Below are 25271 nucleotides of genomic sequence, written 5' to 3' on the forward strand. Positions count from 1 at the left end.
GTAATTCCCTGGTACCAAATGGTACAAACCTACGATTCTATAAACGAATCTCACAGAAATGAGTTGGAATTAATATGCACATTATTAGAAAAAAGTCATTTCAAAGTCAGTACCTGCTAAATAATGGACTGTTAAATAAGGGGTAATCAAAAGCTGTTTTACAACAGCAGCACACAATTAAGCAACATTACTGTTCTTCGGTGAGATTCCAAAAAAACATAATGATCATCTTTAGCTCTGAGATAATTGTTCCTTGATTCCTTACCGTTAGACTTAGTGATTCCTTACCAATGGACTTAGTGATTCCTTACCGTTAGACTTAGTGATTCCTTACCAATAGACTTAGTGATTCCTTACCAATAGACTTAGTGATTCCTTACCAATGGACTTAGTGATTCAATGGACTTAGTGATTCCTTACCAATGGACTTAGTGATTCAATGGACTTAGTGATTCCTTACCAATGGACTTAGTGATTCCTTACCAATGGACTTAGTGATTCCTTACCAATGGACTTAGTGATTCCTTACCGTTAGACTTAGTGATTCCTTACCAATGGACTTAGTGATTCCTTACCAATAGACTTAGTGATTCCTTACCGTTAGACTTAGTGATTCCTTACCGTTAGACTTAGTGATTCCTTACCGTTAGACTTAGTGATTCCTTACCAATGGACTTAGTGATTCCTTACCAATGGACTTAGTGATTCCTTACCAATGGACTTAGTGATTCCTTACCAATGGACTTAGTGATTCCTTACCAATGGACTTAGTGATTCCTTACCAATGGACTTAGTGATTCCTTACCAATGGACTTAGTGATGCCTTACCAATAGACTTAGTGATTCCTTACCAATGGACTTAGTGATTCCTTACCAATGGACTTAGTGATTCCTTACCAATGGACTTAGTGATTCCTTCCCAATGGACTTAGTGATTCCTTCCCAATGGACTTAGTGATTCCTTCCCAATGGACTTAGTGATTCCTTACCAATAGACTTAGTGATTCCTTACCAATAGACTTAGTGATTCCTTACCATTGGACTTAGTGCTAAGATTATCTTTTGTTTTTTTGGGAAACTCCCCCCTGATCAGTTCAGTGGTAAATTGTAGTCCTATCAATTCTAATACTCCCAGTATTATCATGAATTACAGCATTCATCAAAACATACCGTTAGAAATAAACATTTGAAGCTGGTTTCTTGATGTGGGCTATGCCGAGCTGAGACAAAGAAACCTCCTGTGGCAGAGGGAGGGATGGTTACAGTGGGTTGTGTGTGTGTGTGTGTGTGTGTGTGTGTGTGTGTGTGTGTGTGTGTGTGTGTGTGTGTGTGTGTGTGTGTGTGTGTGTGTGTGTGTGTGTGTGTGTGTGTGTGTGTGTGTGTGTGTGTGCACATGTGTGTGTCTGCGTGCGCGCTGGTGTGGGTGTGTGTCTAGCCGTTAGTCACAGCTGGGGGATGGAGAGTAGTTTATTGGATCAGACCAGCCCCCCACTGAGACACAGAGTGTGTTATTCTAACCTCCTCTCTCCAGGACGCCCTGTCTTTCTCTGAGACACACACCGTTAAACACACCTCGAATGGCCCTGTGCACTTGGCCTGGTCCAGCCTGGACCATGGAAAGCCATTCTGTAATCTGTACATAGCGTTAGGCTATGACAGCCTAGTATAACATATCGGTTCAGTTAGAGCAGAAGACATGACACCACGAACCCTAGTAGATCATGGGGCAGAATAATGTAATATATGCATTATGCTTTCATTCATATTATACATATCATTGGGAAGAGAACAGCACCTGACATTTCCAGATAGAACCCTCCAATGAAGCATAGAATCAATCATTCTCCCCCACCAACCTGTCTGTTGGTTTAACAGCGGTCCATTAACAATCTGCTTGACTGTTAAACAACAGTCGAGGTGGAAGCTCTTTCAATCATTGGACTGTTAATATCATGATTATTGTGCATTACCCGTGATTAGTTAAATGAGATAGGAATAATCCAATCCATAGGCTGCGTTAACATCTCCACCTGAATAATAATAATAACAACAACAACGGTAGTCATGTCCCCAACTCAACCCCCTGAAACCCCACTGTGGCTTGATTGGTCACACACCACTGGCAGGGACTCTGCAATCTGCCGTGAAATTCACTGTCCATGCTGTTGTGAGACAGAGCATTGCCTGCCACTGATAAACACACAAACACACGTAAGCACATACCCACCCTCCACCTCTACCATCCTCCACCTCTACCACCCTCCACCTCTACCACCCTCCACCTCCACCTCTACCATCCTCCACCTTTACCACCCTACCATCCTCCACCTCTACCACCCTACCAGCTTACCCTCCACCTCTACCACCCTCCACCTCTACCACCCTCAGCCTCTACAAATCTACCACCCTACACCTCCACCTCTACCACCCTACACCTATACCATCCTCCACATCTACCAACCTCCACCTCCCTCCACCTCTACCACCCTCCACCAACCTACACCTCTACAAATCTACCACCCTACACCTATACCACCCTCCACCTCTACTACCCTCCACCTCTTCCACCCTCCACCATCCTCCACCTCTACCATCCTCCACCTCTACCACCCTCCACCTATACCACCCTCCACCTCTACCACCCTCCACCTCTACCACCCTCCACCTCTTCAAACTCGTCCCTAACACAGATGGACACAAAAACATAGACACACAAACCAGACCCCCCCCCCCCCCCCCCCCATCCTCCTTTCAGACACAAGGCCTCTACTCCTCCCCAGACAGATGTGGTCGTGGTGCTCATTATTGACTGATTGGCATCGGGAGAGTCATTAACATAATTGGCACATTTGTTGTCATTAACAGGGGGGAAATTGCCACATGTCAGCCCAGGCTTCAAGAGCGCGAGCTGGAGAGAGAGTGGATGGAGAGAGAGAGAGAGAGAGAGAGAGAAAGAGAGAGATGTAATAAAATAGATAATATATACGCCGTGGCTCTGTGTCTCCTGCTTATGGCTGCGTCCCTATTCCATACATAGTGCACTACATGTGACCAGAGCCCTATATAGGTATTAGGGTGCTTTTTGGGATGCAGACTTCCCTGACACTGAAAGGCAATTGGCTCCAGGAAATAAACACAGGGAGGGTGAGAGACCCACAGGACCAGTGACACAAGACTCACTCAGCCTCCACATGTCTCATCTTCCTCATTCATCTAAGGAGAATACTAATCAAGTCATTCATTACACCAAGTAACAAAGGCCATTACGGGACTAATCATTACGTTCAAAGTCAATCAAGGAAAGTTCATATAAATTTAATCTGGAGGCCCGCAAATATGTGTGTGAGTGTGTGTGTGAGTGTGAGTGTGAGTGTGTGTGAGTTAGAAAAATAAGAGTTGGGAAGGGGAAGAATGACTTACTGCTGAAGGCAATGGTAACACTCCAAACATGTAGTTTGTTTCCTTAAATTCACTTCCACAGGTTTATAATTGATCAAAGAGTTTGTCTGAGATGAGAGATGTCTCTTATTCCCTCAGACACATTATTTTAACAGCTTTGAGGACTCTCATCCACGCCAATTGTCTTGCTGTCAGTTGCAATTCTGACAGGTTCCGTTGTAATGGTCAATTATTGCTTCATAATGTTTTTAGTTACTATCTCAGAAGGTACATTGTCTCTCTTGTATTCAAAGTCATAGTGAATCTACATGTGTCCTCCTCCTGGACGTTTGGGACAAAAGGGAATCTGTTCAGTAGTTAAACCATGTTTCAGAAAAGAGCAAAATGATCTGGTTACTATTTGACCACTGGCCAGAATGATCATTTTATGTTGACATCAAAGACCTGAAGTTCCTTGTTAAATAAAGATGTCTACTTGGCTACACAGTGGGAGAGTATTCCCCCGCATTCAACATGCCGTCGCTATAGTCAACGCTGTGACTATAGTCAACGCTGTGACTATAATCAACGCTGTGACTATAATCAACGCTGTGACTATAATCAACGCTGTGACTATAATCAACGCTGTGACTATAATCAACGCTGTGACTATAATCAACGCTGTGACTTATCAACACTGTGACTATAATCAACGCTGTGACTTATCAACACTGTGACTATAGTCAACGCTGTGACTATAGTCAACGCTGTGACTATAATCAACGCTGTGACTATAATCAACGCTGTGACTTATCAACACTGTGACTATAGTCAACGCTGTGACTATAATCAACACTGTGACTATAATCAACGCTGTGACTATAGTCAACGCTGTGACTATAATCAACGCTGTGACTATAATCAACGCTGTGACTATAGTCAACGCTGTGACTATAATCAACATTGTGACTATAATCAACACTGTGACTATAATCAACGCTGTGACTAATCAACGCTGTGACTATAATCAACGCTGTGACTATAACCAACACTGTGACTATAATCAACGCTGTGACTATAATCAACGCTGTGACTATAATCAACACTGTGACTATAATCAACGCTGTGACTATAATCAACGCTGTGACTATAATCAACGCTGTGACTATAATCAACGCTGTGACTATAATCAACGCTGTGACTATAATCAACGCTGTGACTATAATCAACACTGTGACTATAATCAACGCTGTGACTATAGTCAACGCTGTGACAATAGTGGTGATTTGGGACAAAGTGGGAAACATGCAATATAAGCACACACACACACACACACACCGGAGTTTTGGGGCAATGATGAATTGATTGATGTGCGTGTGTGTGTGTGTTGGGACTCCATGTGTGCATTGTCCCATACTGGGGATGTGATTACACTAACCAGGGGCCTGCTGCTAGGGGGATTCCCTGCCCAGTGCCCACTCTACAAGCCAAGGTTGGCCAGACTGGCAGGGTCATCGTGCCATCCATGTGCCTGCCTGAGTTTCTCACACCACAAAGAACCTATACTGTAGGTGAACGACACAGACAGCACACCATTCCAATCAAGTCTTATTCATCTAACTGGCCCAAGGCATTATCCTCTTATTCATCTAACTGGCCCAAGGCATTATCCTCTTATTCATCTAACTGTCTCAAGACATTATCCTCTTATTCATCTAACTGTCTCAAGACATTATCCTCTTATTCATCTAACTGTCCCGAGGCATTATCCTCTTATTCATCTAACTGTCCCAAGACATTATCCTCTTATTCATCTAACTGTCTCAAGACATTATCCTCTTATTCATCTAACTGTCCCAAGACATTATCCTCTTATTCATCTAACTGTCCCAAGACATTATCCTCTTATTCATCTAACTGTCCCAAGACATTATCCTCTTATTCATCTAACTGTCCCAAGACATTATCCTCTTATTCATCTAACTGTCCCAAGACATTATCCTCTTATTCATCTAACTATCCCAAGACATTATCCTCTTATTCATCTAACTGGCCCAAGGCATTATCCTCTTATTCATCTAACTGTCCCAAGACATTATCCTCTTATTCATCTAACTGTCCCAAGACATTATCCTCTTATTCATCTAACTGTCCCAAGACATTATCCTCTTATTCATCTAACTGTCCCAAGACATTATCCTCTTATTCATCTAACTGTCCCAAGACATTATCCTCTTATTCATCTAACTGTCCCAAGACATTATCCTCTTATTCATCTAACTGTCCCAAGACATTATCCTCTTATTCATCTAACTGTCCCAAGACATTATCCTCTTATTCATCTAACTGTCCCAAGACATTATCCTCTTATTCATCTAACTGTCCCAAGGCATTATCCTGTTATTCACCTAACTGTCCCAAGACATTATCCTCTTATTCATCTAACTGTCCCAAGACATTATCCTCTTATTCATCTAACTGTCCCAAGACATTATCCTCTTATTCACCTAACTGTCCCAATACATTATCCTCTTATTCATCTAACTGTCCCAAGACATTATCCTCTTATTCACCTAACTGTCCCAAAGCATGATCCACTTATTCATCTAACTGCCCCAAATTATTATTTTCTGACAATCTTCCAACCCTTACAAATAAAATACTTTGTGACCATTGACAGTGTAGGGCGTAGATCAGTAGTTCCCATCAGTGTATGAGACTGCCACTTCCTGAAAGTGTCCCATTGGTTATTGTGGCAATGATACAGATGTGGGATCTTAATTCGACCAGTATTGAATGGATTTGAATGTTTAGTCCATAATGTTGCTTGATTGGTGTTTCGGTTATTAGCTGGCCAAAATTAGGCTACATGACAAGTGTAAAACTGTTAATATAACTGTGTATCTCCAGAGGAATGCAGCACTACTGATACTAACACAGGTACAGTTCTGATTCAGAGGGGTTGGGTTAAATGTGGAAGACACATTTCAGTTGAATACATTCAGTTGTACAACTGACTAGGTATCCCCCCCTTTTCCCTTCACTGTGAGGGGATCCATTAGGCTCGCCCCGCCATGTCATCACTGGACCAAGGCCTGGAGGGAGGGAGGAAGAGAGTGAGGAAGAGAGGGAGAACATCCAAACACACTCAAATGTTGAGATGATTGACAGGTGGAGACATTCAGGGCCAGCCCTCTGGTTTGGAGTCGCCGCGGGAATGAGGCGTATGTTTTTTTTTTTATGGCGAGGTTCTCCATATTGAACACTGGTTTACTGCTGAACTCACATACTCTTAAGTACTTTAACATCCAACACTATTCTTCTCCAGCCCTGCACCATGCTGCTGCTACAGGCTGACTGGCTCCAGAGGCTGAGGGAGGCAGTGAGAGAAAGAGAAGAGTGAGTGAGTGAGTGAGAGAAAGAGAAGAGTGAGTGAGAGAAAGAGAAGAGTGAGTGAGTGAGTGAGTGAGAGAAAGAGAAGAGTGAGTGAGTGAGTGAGTGAGTGAGTGAGTGAGCGAGTGAGTGAGTGAGTGAGTGAGTGAGTGAGTGAGTGAGTGAGTGAGTGAGTGAGTGAGTGAGTGAGTGAGTGAGAGAGAGAGAGAGAGATCATTTCTGTGTTCACCGAGGGACCTAACAGGACAAAATGGCCGCTGTGTGCTTCCACTTCAGCCGTTCGGTCCGGGGGAAGCCGTTCGACTGAGGCTGACGACAGCATGCAGCTATAACCACACGATTATATTTGAAGTACTGCAGATAAAACAACATTTTGCATAACATATTAGGTGGAAACTACTCTTTGAAATTATATTAAAATAGGTGTCTATATTGCAGCTGACTTGCTACGAGAGAGGGGGCTGTTGACACCGCATTAGCATTAAAGCGTGTTAAGCTTTGAACTAATTGGGCTGACGGTAATCCTATTTAATTGACTCTCGAAAAACTAAACTGTTAAAAAACTTCACAACAAATCTGTTTTCCATGGCTCGGTCAGCACAATACAACACTCATATTGCCTGTTTGGCAGGTTAGGAAGTCATACTAATAATGTATGCTATTTAGCCGGACCCTCTCATCCAAAGTGACTCAAATTAAACCTTACAGTCGGCACTTTAACCTCATAGTCATTGTATCATTTCAAATCCAAAGTGCTGGAGTACAGAGACAAAACAACAAACAATTTATCACTGTCCCAATACTTTTGGAGCTCACTGTATTTTATATGTGACCCCAGCGGCAATCGAACCAATGACCCTTTGCGTTGCAAGTGCTCAGGAAGTGTTGGCGTATATGTGTTGGATTCAGAGAGAGTGTTTTTGTGTGTGTGCGATCCATCTCGGAAGGTCTTTGTGTTGAAGGGTGTTTTCTGCCTGTCTGTCTTCCTGCCTGTCTGTCTGTCTGCCTATCTATCTGTCCATTTATCTTCCTGTCTGCCTGCCTGTCTGTCTGCCTATCTATCTGTCCATTTATCTTCCTGTCTGCCTGTCTGTCTGTCTATCTATCTGTCTGCAGAAGCCATCAGCACATGACAGACACCACACCGGTCCTCTTCAACACATAAAGATGGATCGCACACATCCTGTGCTGATGGCTTCTGCAGACAGACAGACCAAGCCTGGTCTTTATTTATGTGTGAGAAACAACTTTATTCAACCTTTCAGTGACTTAATTAAACATTTCAGTGCTGCTGGAAATCCCACAGCCAGATGGTTGAGTTGACGCAGACTGTCTGTACTTGGGGGTAAGGGGCTAGGAAAGCAGACTTACAGATAGATGGTTGAGTTGATGCAGACTGTCTGTACTTGGGGGTAAGGGGCTAGGAAAGCAGACTAACAGATAGATAGACAGCCAGATGGTTGAGTTGACGCAGACTGTCTGTACTTGGGGGTAAGGGGCTAGGAAAGCAGACTAACAGATAGATAGACAGCCAGATGGTTGAGTTGATGCAGACTGTCTGTACTTGGGGGTAAGGGGCTAGGAAAGCAGACTTACAGATAGATGGTTGAGTTGACGCAGACTGTCTGTACTTGGGGGTAAGCGGCTAGGAAAGCAGACTAACAGATAGATAGACAGCCAGATGGTTGAGTTGATGCAGACTGTCTGTACTTGGGGGTAAGGGGCTAGGAAAGCAGACTTACAGATAGATAGACAGCCAGATGGTTGAGTTGATGCAGACTGTCTGTACTTGGGGGTAAGGGGCTAGGAAAGCAGACTAACAGATAGATAGACAGCCAGATGGTTGAGTTGACGCAGACTGTCTGTACTTGGGGGTAAGGGGCTAGGAAAGCAGACTAACAGATAGATAGACAGCCAGATGGTTGAGTTGATGCAGACTGTCTGTACTTGGGGGTAAGGGGCTAGGAAAGCAGACTTACAGATAGATAGACAGCCAGATGGTTGAGTTGACGCAGACTGTCTGTACTTGGGGGTAAGGGGCTAGGAAAGCAGACTTACAGATAGATAGACAGCCAGATGGTTGAGTTGATGCAGACTGTCTGTACTTGGGGGTAAGGGGCTAGGAAAGCAGACTAACAGATAGATAGACAGCCAGATGGTTGAGTTGACGCAGACTGTCTGTACTTGGGGGTAAGGGGCTAGGAAAGCAGACTTACAGATAGATAGACAGCCAGATGGTTGAGTTGACGCAGACTGTCTGTACTTGGGGGTAAGGGGCTAGGAAAGCAGACTTACAGATAGATAGACAGCCAGATGGTTGAGTTGACGCAGACTGTCTGTACTTGGGGGTAAGGGGCTAGGAAAGCAGACTTACAGATAGATGGTTGAGTTGATGCAGACTGTCTGTACTTGGGGGTAAGGGGCTAGGAAAGCAGACTTACAGATAGATGGTTGAGTTGATGCAGACTGTCTGTACTTGGGGGTAAGGGGCTAGGAAAGCAGACTTACAGATAGATGGTTGAGTTGATGCAGACTGTCTGTACTTGGGGGTAAGGGGCTAGGAAAGCAGACTAACAGATAGATAGACAGCCAGATGGTTGAGTTGACGCAGACTGTCTGTACTTGGGGGTAAGGGGCTAGGAAAGCAGACTAACAGATAGATAGACAGCCAGATGGTTGAGTTGACGCAGACTGTCTGTACTTGGGGGTAAGGGGCTAGGAAAGCAGACTTACAGATAGATGGTTGAGTTGATGCAGACTGTCTGTACTTGGGGGTAAGGGGCTAGGAAAGCAGACTAACAGATAGATGGTTGAGTTGATGCAGACTGTCTGTACTTGGGGGTAAGGGGCTAGGAAAGCAGACTTACAGATAGATAGACAGCCAGATGGTTGAGTTGATGCAGACTGTCTGTACTTGGGGGTAAGGGGCTAGGAAAGCAGACTTACAGATAGATAGACAGCCAGATGGTTGAGTTGACGCAGACTGTCTGTACTTGGGGGTAAGGGGCTAGGAAAGCAGACTTACAGATAGATAGACAGCCAGATGGTTGAGTTGATGCAGACTGTCTGTACTTGGGGGTAAGGGGCTAGGAAAGCAGACTAGCAGATAGATGGTTGAGTTGATGCAGACTGTCTGTACTTGGGGGTAAGGGGCTAGGAAAGCAGACTAACAGATAGATAGACAGCCAGATGGTTGAGTTGACGCAGACTGTCTGTACTTGGGGGTAAGGGGCTAGGAAAGCAGACTAACAGATAGATAGACAGCCAGATGGTTGAGTTGATGCAGACTGTCTGTACTTGGGGGTAAGGGGCTAGGAAAGCAGACTTACAGATAGATAGACAGCCAGATGGTTGAGTTGATGCAGACTGTCTGTACTTGGGGGTAAGGGGCTAGGAAAGCAGACTAACAGATAGATAGACAGCCAGATGGTTGAGTTGATGCAGACTGTCTGTACTTGGGGGTAAGGGGCTAGGAAAGCAGACTAACAGATAGATAGACAGCCAGATGGTTGAGTTGACGCAGACTGTCTGTACTTGGGGGTAAGGGGCTAGGAAAGCAGACTAACAGATAGATAGACAGCCAGATGGTTGAGTTGATGCAGACTGTCTGTACTTGGGGGTAAGGGGCTAGGAAAGCAGACTTACAGATAGATGGTTGAGTTGATGCAGACTGTCTGTACTTGGGGGTAAGGGGCTAGGAAAGCAGACTAACAGATAGATAGACAGCCAGATGGTTGAGTTGACGCAGACTGTCTGTACTTGGGGGTAAGGGGCTAGGAAAGCAGACTAACAGATAGATAGACAGCCAGATGGTTGAGTTGATGCAGACTGTCTGTACTTGGGGGTAAGGGGCTAGGAAAGCAGACTAACAGATAGATAGACAGCCAGATGGTTGAGTTGACGCAGACTGTCTGTACTTGGGGGTAAGGGGCTAGGAAAGCAGACTTACAGATAGATGGTTGAGTTGATGCAGACTGTCTGTACTTGGGGGTAAGGGGCTAGGAAAGCAGACTTACAGATAGATGGTTGAGTTGATGCAGACTGTCTGTACTTGGGGGTAAGGGGCTAGGAAAGCAGACTTACAGATAGATGGTTGAGTTGATGCAGACTGTCTGTACTTGGGGGTAAGGGGCTAGGAAAGCAGACTTACAGATAGATGGTTGAGTTGACGCAGACTGTCTGTACTTGGGGGTAAGGGGCTAGGAAAGCAGACTAACAGATAGATAGACAGCCAGATGGTTGAGTTGATGCAGACTGTCTGTACTTGGGGGTAAGGGGCTAGGAAAGCAGACTTACAGATAGATGGTTGAGTTGATGCAGACTGTCTGTACTTGGGGGTAAGGGGCTAGGAAAGCAGACTTACAGATAGATAGACAGCCAGATGGTTGAGTTGATGCAGACTGTCTGTACTTGGGGGTAAGGGGCTAGGAAAGCAGACTTACAGATAGATGGTTGAGTTGATGCAGACTGTCTGTACTTGGGGGTAAGGGGCTAGGAAAGCAGACTAACAGATAGATAGACAGCCAGATGGTTGAGTTGACGCAGACTGTCTGTACTTGGGGGTAAGGGGCTAGGAAAGCAGACTAACAGATAGATAGACAGCCAGATGGTTGAGTTGACGCAGACTGTCTGTACTTGGGGGTAAGGGGCTAGGAAAGCAGACTTACAGATAGATAGACAGCCAGATGGTTGAGTTGATGCAGACTGTCTGTACTTGGGGGTAAGGGGCTAGGAAAGCAGACTAACAGATAGATAGACAGCCAGATGGTTGAGTTGACGCAGACTGTCTGTACTTGGGGGTAAGGGGCTAGGAAAGCAGACTAACAGATAGATAGACAGCCAGATGGTTGAGTTGATGCAGACTGTCTGTACTTGGGGGTAAGGGGCTAGGAAAGCAGACTTACAGATAGATGGTTGAGTTGATGCAGACTGTCTGTACTTGGGGGTAAGGGGCTAGGAAAGCAGACTAACAGATAGATAGACAGCCAGATGGTTGAGTTGACGCAGACTGTCTGTACTTGGGGGTAAGGGGCTAGGAAAGCAGACTAACAGATAGATAGACAGCCAGATGGTTGAGTTGATGCAGACTGTCTGTACTTGGGGGTAAGGGGCTAGGAAAGCAGACTAACAGATAGATAGACAGCCAGATGGTTGAGTTGACGCAGACTGTCTGTACTTGGGGGTAAGGGGCTAGGAAAGCAGACTTACAGATAGATGGTTGAGTTGATGCAGACTGTCTGTACTTGGGGGTAAGGGGCTAGGAAAGCAGACTTACAGATAGATGGTTGAGTTGATGCAGACTGTCTGTACTTGGGGGTAAGGGGCTAGGAAAGCAGACTTACAGATAGATGGTTGAGTTGATGCAGACTGTCTGTACTTGGGGGTAAGGGGCTAGGAAAGCAGACTTACAGATAGATGGTTGAGTTGACGCAGACTGTCTGTACTTGGGGGTAAGGGGCTAGGAAAGCAGACTTACAGATAGATAGACAGCCAGATGGTTGAGTTGATGCAGACTGTCTGTACTTGGGGGTAAGGGGCTAGGAAAGCAGACTTACAGATAGATGGTTGAGTTGATGCAGACTGTCTGTACTTGGGGGTAAGGGGCTAGGAAAGCAGACTTACAGATAGATAGACAGCCAGATGGTTGAGTTGATGCAGACTGTCTGTACTTGGGGGTAAGGGGCTAGGAAAGCAGACTTACAGATAGATGGTTGAGTTGATGCAGACTGTCTGTACTTGGGGGTAAGGGGCTAGGAAAGCAGACTAACAGATAGATAGACAGCCAGATGGTTGAGTTGATGCAGACTGTCTGTACTTGGGGGTAAGGGGCTAGGAAAGCAGACTAACAGATAGATAGACGGCCAGATGGTTGAGTTGATGCAGACTGTCTGTACTTGGGGGTAAGGGGCTAGGAAAGCAGACTTACAGATAGATAGACAGCCAGATGGTTGAGTTGATGCAGACTGTCTGTACTTGGGGGTAAGGGGCTAGGAAAGCAGACTTACAGATAGATGGTTGAGTTGATGCAGACTGTCTGTACTTGGGGGTAAGGGGCTAGGAAAGCAGACTAACAGATAGATAGACAGCCAGATGGTATGAACACCATGGCTTCCTCTGTGCTTGCGGGGTCTGGAGCGTCTTCTCTGAGTATATAAACATCTGCTGGGTTCCTCAAGCTCCGGCCTGGCCCGGTGTAATGAACTAACTACCAGACAATGAACTAGAGAAGTACCTCCCACTGCAGTGCTGACTGACAATGATCTTGGGTCAGTTTTGCATTATCCCCACTAATGGTTAAGGTTAAGATTGGGGAAGGGGAAGCTGATCCTAGCTCTGTACCTAGGGGAAACTTCCTCCTGGAGCGTGCTGACTGAAATGAGCAGGATTGACCATAGCGATATTCTCTTCTCTGTTTAGTTCAGGCTTTCACTGTGTGTATGGATTAATACACACATACTGAATAGGGAACATTGAAGACAAGCCACTCGGTTTTGATGGAGCATATCACGTGACAATTCATGGTATTTTCACTCTCTGATGACAACTATATGTATTGTATTTGCTTAACAATATGATATATATATATATTTTTTTAAATGTAGGCGATTTTTGAAGCTTTTGAAAATTGTTTCTCGGACAAACGCACATAGTTTGTTATATAATGCATAGCGTTATTTAATGCAGGCTTTTGTCTTTGCAGGGTTGCCTCCTCCATGCAATAGTGGTCCCATGGGGCGGCAGGTAGCGAAGCGTTGGGCCAGTAACCGAAAGGTCGGTTAAAGACAGTTAACCCCCTGAAAAACAACTGCTCCCCGGGCACCGTAGATGTGGATTAAGGCAGCCCCCCACACCTCTCTTGATTCAGAGGGGTTGGGTTAAATGCAGTTGAATGCATTCACTTGTGCAACTGACTAGGCATCCCCTTTGCCCGTCGTCCATGACAACCTGGCAGGATCCCGGAAACCCTGAGTAAATGCCTTAGTCTGCTCCCGTGGCAACCGGCTCCGCTATAGTCCATAATACTATGTCACCCCTCACCCCATCTTTATCTAAGAACAATGTCCAAAGATTTGAGGGGCAGTGAGAGAGAGGGAACATGAAAATAAAAACGTCAGGAGGCATTTTGTAGCTAGTACATTTGAATCGCAGTCTTTCACTTTACGTTTGACAGCTCTTCCAGAGGTAATGAATGGGGAGGTTCTCAATGGGGGGGATGCCCAACCAAACTCTATCATTATCCATTCCTGCTCCCTTGTAGCTCAAGGAGCCACTCACGAATTTACCCTCTGCACAACAAAGGAAAACATAACGCTACATCTTAGTTCTCAAACCAAACACAATTAAAGCACCATATAATGCTCTGCCTATACCCTGCCCTTCCTCTCCAGGGGATATGCAAATATCAGAGCTTTGGTCAAATGTAACCGTTGAATAAAAAGCTTCCAGTTGAATTGTTTGATTGATAGTTTCCTTAAACTATCCAACCACGAGTCATTTCAAGAAGATCTTTGTTTTAAGTCATTTCCAGGGCTAGAGAAACAAGCACAACCTTTTACTATGTGCACGAGCCAAAATAAACGTCTGGGGCTTGTTTCTTTGTTGGAGTGTGCAATGCTGTCTCTCTATCTCTAGAATCAGATAAGTGCCAAAAACTGGCTAGCGCCATGTTAGTGTCCAGCGAGCAGGATTAGAATCTACCAGTCTAGACAGAATCACTGAACGGAACAGGGAGACTAGAATGGAACAGAGGAGCTTTTCAGTTTAGAACACATTTCAATTCAGAATGACCAGTTACTGAATGTGCTCTGGGGTGAAGTTTCCCCTAGGCACAGATCTAGGAACAGCTTTCCCCTCCCCCCAGTCTTAACCTTAAATCAATAGTGGGGGGAATGCCAAACTGACCCAAGATCAGCATCTAGGAGCATCTTCACCCTACACCGGTATTATAACGTGGCACCGTACGTTATAGTGTCTGGTAGGTTCGGCTTAAGGTTTTGACATCTGGCTATAATTAGGATAATACTGGAAATAATATTGCCTAGTTAGGTTTACAGTATCATTCTAATTGAAAGCATATTATGCCAATGGTTTTACAAAAACAACCTCTAATATCGCAATACATTTAACATCAAAATGTTGCATTGCTTGGACAGAGCTGCTGTCTAGTGGAACCATTTGTGAATTACTGTTGCATAGGAGGTCGGAATAAAAGAGATTGCTTGATAATCTCAGATAATAATGTCCGTAACTGTTGTTTTTTTTGACAAAGCTTTGATTTGATTTCAGATAAAACATTGACAATCACTCCAATGAGCCAAAGCACACAGCTTACTCCAGAGGATTATATTGGGCCCTGTGCATTATATGATCGAGTTTGGCACTAGTCAAAAGTAGTGTACTACATAGGGAATAGGGTACTATTTAGGATGCAGACTTTGTGCACACAACTAAAAACACTGAACCTCGGCCTGAAACCAAGGATCTCGTGGAAAAAAACACTTTCTACCAGGAAAAAAAACCTAGCCACTGCTTTTCTAGCAATGTGCTACCAATTGTACTCTTATATGCAATGTAAATGATTATTGTTTTGCGTAATTAGATTGAGAAAGGAGAGTGCTAGTGGTGTAATGTGGGGGCATTGTAAACTTGCCAGCGGCTCGGCTGCTCTGGCGTTAAGTTTGCTCACAGAGCCATTAGCGCTGTGCATTCCAGACTGTGAGAGGCTTGTGTTGTCACGGAGCCAATGCTAACCACTAATCAGGGAGACTGACTGGAGGAGGGTTGGGGCCCCTGCTGCCAGACCCCGCAGGGAGCACGGGCCTCGCCTGGAACCTGGGCCTGCCAACAAGACCCTGCTAGGTGGAGAAAGAGGTGAGGGGGAGGGTTGGGGATTTTAGTGCTTCCTCACACCGCAAACTGCTGCAATGCTGCTTCGCTTAGAAGGCAACACGACTATTACTCGGGGCACTGGCATGGCACCAGCCGGTCTACATTTTCTACCTCGCCGCAAGACCTCGCCGGTATTCACGTCTACACCCGACCGACAGTCTGGAGAGAGTATGTGAGTGCTTACCTGATACTCTGTATCACTAGAACCAAATGAACTCAGTGACAGTACATACGCCCCATCCCAGCTTGCCCTAACAATCATTTGACCTAGTTACAGTAAACGATGACACGGACGCGACTCGCTCACCAAGGCACTCACTACTCTGCTAGTACAGTACATCAGCCGCACTCTACACTCTAGTTGGACTGGATTTAAACTGCCACTTCGGTGGCGCTGTCCAGTGAGTCCAGTCCAGTCAGGGCTCTTCATCGGAAGAGCCTGCAGGGCATCAGTGAGCCTTGATCCTCTGATACATTAGCCAACAACATGATCTGTCTTTTCCTGACCCACGGCCAGACACAAGGCGTACAGAGGGACCCCTGGGCCGTATGAAGATACCACATCACTGATGCATTCTGACATGACCAGACTATGTCATCTGCTTCAGAGTGGCTGGCATCAAGAATCTTTCTTGGAGAAGGCAGATGACTGTTCTTAGTGTGTGTGTGTGTGTGTGTGTGTGTGTGTGTGTGTGTGTGTGTGTGTGTGTGTGTGTGTGTGTGTGTGTGTGTGTGTGTGTGTGTGTGTGTGTGTGTGTGTGTGTGTGTGTGTGCGCATTCAAGCTTGATTTGTCATTTAACAAGGTTGCTTATGTGTCGCTGCACTGTGTATCCAGTGTGCTATATCTCTAAGATGTAAGGCTGCAGTCTGGTCTGGTCTGGTCTGGTCTATCCTACAGGGTTTCTGAGCATGTCAGAGAAGGAGCAGAGAGCTGTCCTGTCATCACTGTCTGATGTCTTTATTCCACTGCAGCTGTGTCTTTCACTCACAGCCCAGACACAGCACAGCGTAGCCCAGCCCAGCCCAGCCCAGCCCAGCCCAGCCCAGCCCAGCCCAGCCCAGCCCAGCCCAGCCCAGCCCAGCCCAGACACATCCCATACCAGCCTAGACACAGCCCATACCAGCCCAGACACAGCCAGCCCAGACACAGCACAGCCCAGACACAGCAGAGCCCAGCCCAGCCCAGACACAGCCCAGTCCAGCCCAGACACAGTCCAGCCCATACACAGCCCAGCCCAGCTCAGACACAGCCAGGCCCAGACACAGCCCAGCCCAGACACAGCCCAGCCCATCTCTGACACAGTCCAGCCCAGACACAGCACAGGCCCGCCCAGACCCAGCCCAGCCCAGACACAGCCCAGCCCAGACACAGCCCAGCCCAGCCCAGACACAGCCCAGCCACAGCCCAGTCAATCGCAGACACAGTCCAGCCCAGACACAGCCCAGCCCAGACACAGCCCAGCCCAGACACAGCACAGCCCAGCCCAGCCCAGACACAGTCCAGCCCATACACAGCCCAGCCCAGCTCAGACACAGTCCAGCCCACACACAGTCCAGCCCAGACACAGTCCAGCCCAGACCAGCCACAGCCCAGACACAGCCCAGACACAGCCCAGACACAGCCCAGTCCAGCCCAAACACAGTCCAGCCCATACACAGCCCAGCACAGCTCAGACACAGCCCAGCCCAGCCCAGACACAGCCCATCTCTGACACAGTCCAGCCCAGACACAGCCCAGCCCAGACACAGCCCAGCCCAGCCCAGACACAGCCCAGCCCAGCCCAGACACAGCCCAGCCCAGCCCAGACACAGCCCAGCCCAGCCCAGACACAGCCCAGCCCAGCCCAGACACAGCCCAGCCCAGCCCAGACACAGCCCAGCCCAGCCCAGCCCAGACACAGCCCAGCCCAGCCCAGACACAGCCCAGCCCAGCCCAGCCCAGACACAGCCCAGCCCAGCCCAGACACAGCCCAGCCCAGCCCAGACACAGCCCAGCCCAGCCCAGACACAGCCCAGCCCAGACACAGCCCAGCCCAGCCCAGCCCAGACACAGCCCAGCCCAGCCCAGACACAGCCCAGCCCAGCCCAGACACAGCCCAGCCCAGACACAGCCCAGCCCAGCCCAGACACAGCCCAGCCCAGACACAGCCCAGCCCAGCCCAGCCCAGACACAGCCCAGCCCAGCCCAGACACAGCCCAGCCCAGCCCAGCCCAGACACAGCCCAGCCCAGCCCAGACACAGCCCAGCCCAGCCCAGCCCAGACACAGCCCAGCCCAGACACAGCCCAGCCCAGCCCAGACACAGCCCAGCCCAGCCCAGAAACAGCCCAGCCCATCAATGTGAACTCTATTGTCTTGAATTGGTCTTTCCGGGTCAGCACCAGTCTTTCCACCAATTAGAAGTTTTGAGACACAATCAACAGTGCTGCAATGTCTAAAGTCTAGCAGTCTAGTCCCAACCCCCTTGCCTGTGTGTCTGTATATTAACCTCCCACCAATCTCTGTTGAACCATGCCTTTCATCAGCAACAAAGTCCAAAAAGAGTCTGTACTTTTCAAACTACCCTGAAATTCTTCCCGAATTGCCATTCAAAAGTGATATATTGATAGAACGATTCAGAGCAATACCAGTCAAACTCACAAGATATTGAGTTCTACTGTTATGGCTACACATCTTTTTCTTCAAGGATTTTGAACTTGACCCCTCACAGCTCACACTAGTACGGTGTCCATTTTAGGACATCTTCATACATCAAAGTCAGTCGTCAGTCAGAGCTAAGTCAGACATCAGCCAAAGTCTCGTACTGCATTTAGCATCTAATCCTAGGCTGAGCGGCAGTCCCGGATTTCTCATCACGTGTCTATTAAGTCACCGGTCCTGTGTGGCTCAGTTGGTAGAGCATGGTGCTTGCAATGCCAGGGTTGTGGGTTTGATTTCTGCTGGGGACCTGTATGAGCAAATGTATGCACTCACTATTTCCTGTAAGTTGCTCTGAATCAGCGTGTCTGCTAAATGACTTAAGTGGCAAGGTTGTATGTCGCCAAATGCTGATAGGCATGTTTGCGAGGGTTCACGTTTCAAGTTGCAGCCCGACACTTTCACAAGAGTCCACGGGCTTGACCCACCAGGACTAATATTAGCACCTCCTAAAAAAAAGTTATTAAACTTATCAGGCCTGTCCATCAATTTTGAGTAGAAGGAGAGGGCAGAGTTCAGAGGTCACAGGTCAAACACACCGCCTAGCCAATAAGAGAGACAATAGCATTTTGACTTAAATACAGAGGATCAATAAATCTTATTAACCTCAAGAGCAGAGACATCAATCCTTTTTTGCAGGGTGATCCCATTATGACAGCTAAAATGAATGAAAAATGCATGAGGTAAAAACGGAGGGGGAACAAATATGAAACTGGTGCAGAGACCAGACCCCCTGAAGCCTCTCTGTTCAATTGAACGAACCAATCGACCAATTTATTAGCTTTATTTTTCCTGCAGGAGAATTCTCAGCATTGCGTGCTGAGAGTGGATTGTAAAATGTTACTGTTGTGTCATCAACCGTGCAGAGTGAAGGAGGAAGAGAGAGAGAGAGAGCGCAGGGGCAGAGATAACTTTTCTCTCTGTCTCTGTCTCTCTCGCTTTCTCTGCCCTGGTCGCAGAGCTCCATACGTCTTTCAGCACAGCAGGAGGAGGCTCTCAATCTCTCACAAAGTGTAACCCAGTTCAAAGTCCACTTATCCAACACCAAAGTGTAAGAAAATGTAGTGTTCTAGTATTTATGTGAGATAAAATATTATTACAACTTTGATGAGATGACCAGATACTGTAGAACAAAACATAACGTGCGATCCAGTCCAAGTTTATCTGTATGAAAAAGTCTCTCTGTCGCTTTAACACTGATGTCTACCAGCAGAGTAGACCAACCCACCAAACAGTGAACGTTACTACAACGTTAGCTAACATTCCAGTGGAGTCCCAATAGTCAAACTGTAAAATATAGACAACACTGTAGTGTAAGGATGGAAACAGGAAGTTGATAAATACCTCTGCAGCAGGTATGCCCTCAGGTGGGCGGCACTGGAGAAGTACTTCCTGTTCCAGTGACACCTCCTTCCCCAGTGGCTCCTGGTCAAACGTTTTCCTGAGATCTGGAGGGGAGAAATAAAAACAAAACATTAATTGAACAATCATGATCAAATTCCAGGTGCGACCCAATCTATCTGGCTCGAAGGACCATGAAAAGAAGGCTGATGAAAAAAAAAAGGTGAAATAGCAAAATGAACATTTATCTCAGAAGTACATAATATGAATCGCCCTCCATTGTAAGTGTAGTATTGTTCATGCTTTCCTACTGGCCTCAGCTTCAGAACTCTCGTCTTCCTCCCACTGAATCCCTCATTTGATTATCAGGATTATCCATTTTGCAATTTACTGAAAAGTCAACGAAACTGAACTCCTCCCGACAAGAAGCTAAAACTGCTGTAGCAGTAAACCAAGCAGGGATCTCGGCACAGAATTGAAATTCAGCATGCACACATCTCTATTCACAGACAGGGAATGTAGATACAGCTGGACAATCCTATAGCCGAGACTACCTGAACACCAATATCAAATCTGCGGCATCTCAAGGCCCCTTGGTATATTGAGAGATTATAGAATGCCTCCACCGAGGACACGGAGAGACCTTGCGTATGAAAAAAGAATACAGACATTTCTCGATTTCATTGAGAACACTTCATCCAGCCCGGAATTTAGCATTATCAGTGGTCCACCACAGTTAGGTGACTCATCTCACAAGCACACAATGACGCATGTAGGCTTCCTTTGCAAAGAGAGTAAACCATGGAAACATTAAATCGGCATGGAAACCAGGAGGGGTGTGGGCAACCGTGTAGCCATTTTGGAGACACCATCTTTTCATTGTGTATTTAAGCCCTGCTTTAGGTTTGTGAATTCAGCCCAATGGCCGGGGTCACGTGACAGCAAACACAGTGATGGGGGGGGGGGGGGGGGGGGGGGAGAGAGAGAGAGTAAAATAGAGGACAAACGCAGCATTTACAAAGGCAAGTGGACAGTCTCCGAGCAAAGCTCAAGTCACAGGAGTTGTCAGGGATCTGAGGTGGTTCGTAGCAGAGAGGAAGCCACTGGATTCTAATGCCTGTCCACTGGGACCTCTATTCTCACACCTACGTCCCTAGCTGTTTTGTAGAGTATGTGTGTTAGTAGGGTGTGGAGTGGAGGACTTGACTGCATGAGAATGACATCACAGGGAATGGCAGCGCTGGGACAATTCATACAGGTGTTATTACAGTTATTAGACTGCCTTGAGGTTTGAAGACAGTTATCTTTATAGTGCTTTTGATTGGCTAAAGGGAAAAGTGAGTGCCCTGATTTCCTACATTATTCTTGTGTTTAAACCAAGCTCTTTAGTAGTTAACATACTGTACAGTACATCTTGGCGGGGGACAGCTGGGGCTGAGTAGTTTATGCCTATTTAAATCCATGGAAGTTACTGTTCATGATTTCATTATACATCCATTATGGATGAGATGGACAGCACAGAAAAGACTGATATCGGTACTGCTTCGTAGAGCGTTGCTGGAGTTGAAGACAAATCGATAACAGCGAGCACAAAAATTCACCATAGACTGTGTCATTGGTGGATCCTTGAGAAAAGAAAAGTATGGATCCAGCCCTGTAAGAAACAGGCATCATTTGACTGACACCCCCTGAGAGACCGAACAAGCGTAAAAGTAATGTCTGCAGACAGACAAGCAGACAAAGACATGGAGGAACACAGAAGTCTGTGACTTAGGGATCAGCCGGTCAGGCTGTCCTCAGCAGGCTCTGTGAGTGATTCTCCAGCTGGCTCTTCCATGGTCCCCAGTGCCTCACTAAGACACCACATTCCAGTCCGTTTCCACACAGCTTCCTCACTCCCCTCTGGAGCTGCACCATGGGTATCGACACAGAGAGGTGACCAGAGAGACCTAGACCAGAGCTACTGTACCAGGAGGAAGGAGGCTGTAGTGTGGAGGAGACAACCAAGTACTGAGACAATATTAATTTGGTGCCAAACAGAAGAAAAAAACAGACTAAATCAGGGAGCTGAGCACTCGGTAGTTGACGTGCTCAAATAAACTAGCCCGTTTCAGGGAACCATTTTAGTTTTCTTTAAAGTCATTCAAAACAAAGTGTTCAATCAAATGTGTGGGTTCAGAATGCATGTTTCTCTTATTACTGAGGAAATCTTTCTCTTTGTAAGAGAGGCAAAGGGGAGCAGTGCTGCTAGACAGTTGAGGCCTTGAAGAGGCCAAGCAAAATAAATGAGAATAATGGCCGCCAATGATATATTCACGATATATAAGTGAATTACATGCTATGAGGGAATGTCCTGCTCTCTTTTAGTGTGGGAAAGGGGGGAAACACAAGCACACAAATCCTGCTTTAAGCCGTACACGAAAGAAGGATGGACATTTCCTTTTTGATTCACTCACTGGGCCTCCTAACCTTATAAGTTTAAAACAACATCAGGAAGAGACTTGAGAATAGACTGTTTTCTTTCTTGACCCGACCACAAACAAACCTCCAGTTAGGCTAGCTACAATCAGAAAAAAAGGGTTCCAAAAGGGTTCTTCGGCTGTCCCCATAGGAGAACCCTTTTTGGTTCCAGGTAGAACCCTTTTTGATTCCAGGTAGGACCCTTTTGGGTTCCATGTAGAAGCCTCTGTGGAAAGGGTTCTCCCTGGAACCAAAAAGGCTTCTCCCTGGAACCAAAAGGAATCTACCTAGAACCAAAAAGGGTTCTTCAAAGGGTTATCATATGGGGACAGTCGAAAAACCCTTTTAGGTTCTAGATAGCACATTTTTTTCTAAGATTGTAGTGCTATATATCTGGCTCTGTAGTGAGGGCTGAACAGATGCAGAAAAGCCATAAAGCAGGTCTGTAATTTGAGAAGGGCTGTTTCATTAGCTTAGCAGGTGACTTATTGATGGAGGTAATCAGTGATTTTGATGTGACTTTAAACAGAAACACATGTATCCCCCAGAGTCAACGAGAGTGGGAGAGGGAAAGATGGGAGGAGAAAGACCAGGGAGAGAGGGAGAGGGGGGTGTTTGAAAGAGCAAGAGAGAGATCAGGGAAGGTGCGGGGGGAGAGAGAGGGGGGGGGAGAGAGAGAGAGAGAGAGAGAGAGAGAGAGAGAGAGAGAGAGGAGACCAGGGCAGTGCCAGGAAGTGTGTGGGCTCTTGTTGGTGTATCCCCAACAAACCTTTCACTCACCATTACCTCTGCTCTCTTAATGGGGCCAGAGCTTGTGCTACTTCTGTAAACCACAGTCTCTCTACAGGGTCCTGCTGCTGGCTAGCAGACCACTCTGGGTCAAACGGGGACAGTCTTGGATCAGAAATCATCCTGGGCATTTCTAACACAACGACCCTATTTTTTTCCATGAAGGCCCCCATACCGGACCATTTTTTTCACAAGCCCAAATCATTTTCCACAAGTCAAAAAGATGTACAGAAACCCCAACTGTAACGTCTGTCTAATTCCTCCTCCTCGGATGAGGAGAAGGAGTAGGGATCGGACCAAAACGCAGCGGTAGATGAATACATGAATGAATTTATTTAAAGACAAGACGAACACGAAAAAACACTTTGAAAATTTACAAAACAACAAAACGACGTAGACAGACCTGAACTTGAGAACTTACAATATAACACGAAGAACAGGCACAGACTAACCAAACGAACGAACACGAAACAGTCCCGTGTGGTGCGACAGACACAGACACAGGAACAATCACCCACACACAAACAGTGAGAACAGCCTACCTTAATATGGTTCTCAATCAGAGGAAACGTCAAACACCTGCCTCTAACTGAGAACCATATCAGGCAACACATTTAACCCAACATAGAAACACATAACATAGAATGCCCACCCCAACTCACGCCCTGACCAACTAAACACATACAAAAACAATGGAAAACAGGTCAGGAACGTGACACCAACAGGCCAACTGGGCCTGTCTAAATCACTGCCCCACAATCCGTTTCAGGGACCACAACAAAAGGATTCCGTGTGCAGTATATCACAGATTTCCATATTTATGGCAAGTAAAATTGGAGGAATCAATCTCGTCAAGAAAATCAATCTGGTCAAGTATTTTTTCCATTAAATGAGTATAACAGGCATGTTATGCAGATCAGATCTAGTACACATTGTTACTATCATGGTGAGTATATGTAGGGATTTAGTCAAACAGCACAAGATGTGAGTTGACCTTGACAAATACAGAATGATACAGACAGATAGAGACAGAGACAGAGACAGAGACAGACAGAGACAGAGACAGACAGATAGAGACAGACAGATAGAGACAGACAGATAGAGACAGAGGGACAGAGACAGACAGATAGAGACAGGCAGATAGAGACAGGCAGATAGAGACAGATACAGACAGATAGAGACAGGATAGATGGACACAGACAAATACAGTGGTTCTTCCTTTAAAATTTGTGTCGTACTGCTGCACAGCTTAATTTCGCTTAATTAATTAGATTAATATTATGGTGCTTCTATTCCAAGAAAAATGAAAAACGAAACCCTCAGGGTTTCCGTTAGGAAAATATGGCGAAGAGCAAAATAATCCTAACATTTACACACCCTAATTGTAGTCTAACCAATACCCAAACGGAGATTCAGGGAAAATAAAAATATCATTGATTTATCAAGACCAGTCACCATGCTTGTCTCAAATCCTATAATAACAATTGGATGACTTTGCGTGTTACAGTAAGCAACAATTTGTTGCCTTCATTAGCCTACTTTATTCTTAAAAGAACTCCAGCACAGAGAAGAGAAAGAAGCCTTAAATAATTAAACAATAAAGCGATTGAATTCACAAATGCTTTCGACTGTTTTTAATATTGACCATCAACTAAAAACACAGCATCTATATGCAACAGGAATATTATAAAAGTGAAATAAGTATTTGTTCTGACTTACATTTGGTCAAAAACAGAAATATCAAATGAAAACGGGTTCTCAACAAAAGCCAACCTAACTAAGAAATTAATTTAATTGGTTGCCATGGTGAATAATCCAATAATAATTGGTAGGACACATAAAAGGAAACATCAAAGAGTTTACCGGAATCTCTAAATGAAAATACTGACAGATCAATAAAATGTCCTTGTACACTAGTAGATTAAATTAAATTCAGAGGATTCTAAATTAATATCTAAGGGGCTTTTATACAATTACAATGCAGGGTTAATAATACATTTATATATTTGTAGGGGTTGATGCATTTTTTTGTTGGGGAAAATCTAGTTTTAGAGTACTTAAGAATTGAATACATTGTACGTTTGCCCATTTTGGCTTTTATAGGCTACACTTTACAATAGGACTCAACCCAAACTGACCGCAGCATCTACAGTGGTACAAATATATTATTGAATTCACTTTTTTTTTTTTACTGTTTTAAAATGTATGTTTATTAAGTCGTTTTGCTTGTCTCAGAGCAGCGTGAAACGGTGCTGAAATAGTTGACCACACGCAGGTAGGCTATTGCTTCAAATCATATTATAACTATTGGATAACTTTGGGC

The 25271-nt window shown here is 45.7% G+C and overlaps 1 protein-coding gene across 2 annotated transcripts in view; it reads right to left on the reverse strand.

Annotated features, from left to right (window-relative positions):
* si:ch73-72b7.1 (netrin receptor UNC5C) overlaps positions 1-25271 on the reverse strand; it is a 292685-nt gene that overhangs the window by 86178 nt on the left and 181236 nt on the right. For both annotated transcript variants that reach the window (XM_038988248.1, XM_038987844.1), the window contains exon 4: positions 19703-19806. In XM_038988248.1, the coding sequence (XP_038844176.1) occupies positions 19703-19806 (104 nt within the window). The remainder of the gene's footprint in view (positions 1-19702; positions 19807-25271) is intronic.

This window comes from Salvelinus namaycush, chromosome 1 (genome assembly GCF_016432855.1).
Source record: "Salvelinus namaycush isolate Seneca chromosome 1, SaNama_1.0, whole genome shotgun sequence".
NCBI classification, from domain to species: Eukaryota; Metazoa; Chordata; class Actinopteri; order Salmoniformes; family Salmonidae; genus Salvelinus; species Salvelinus namaycush.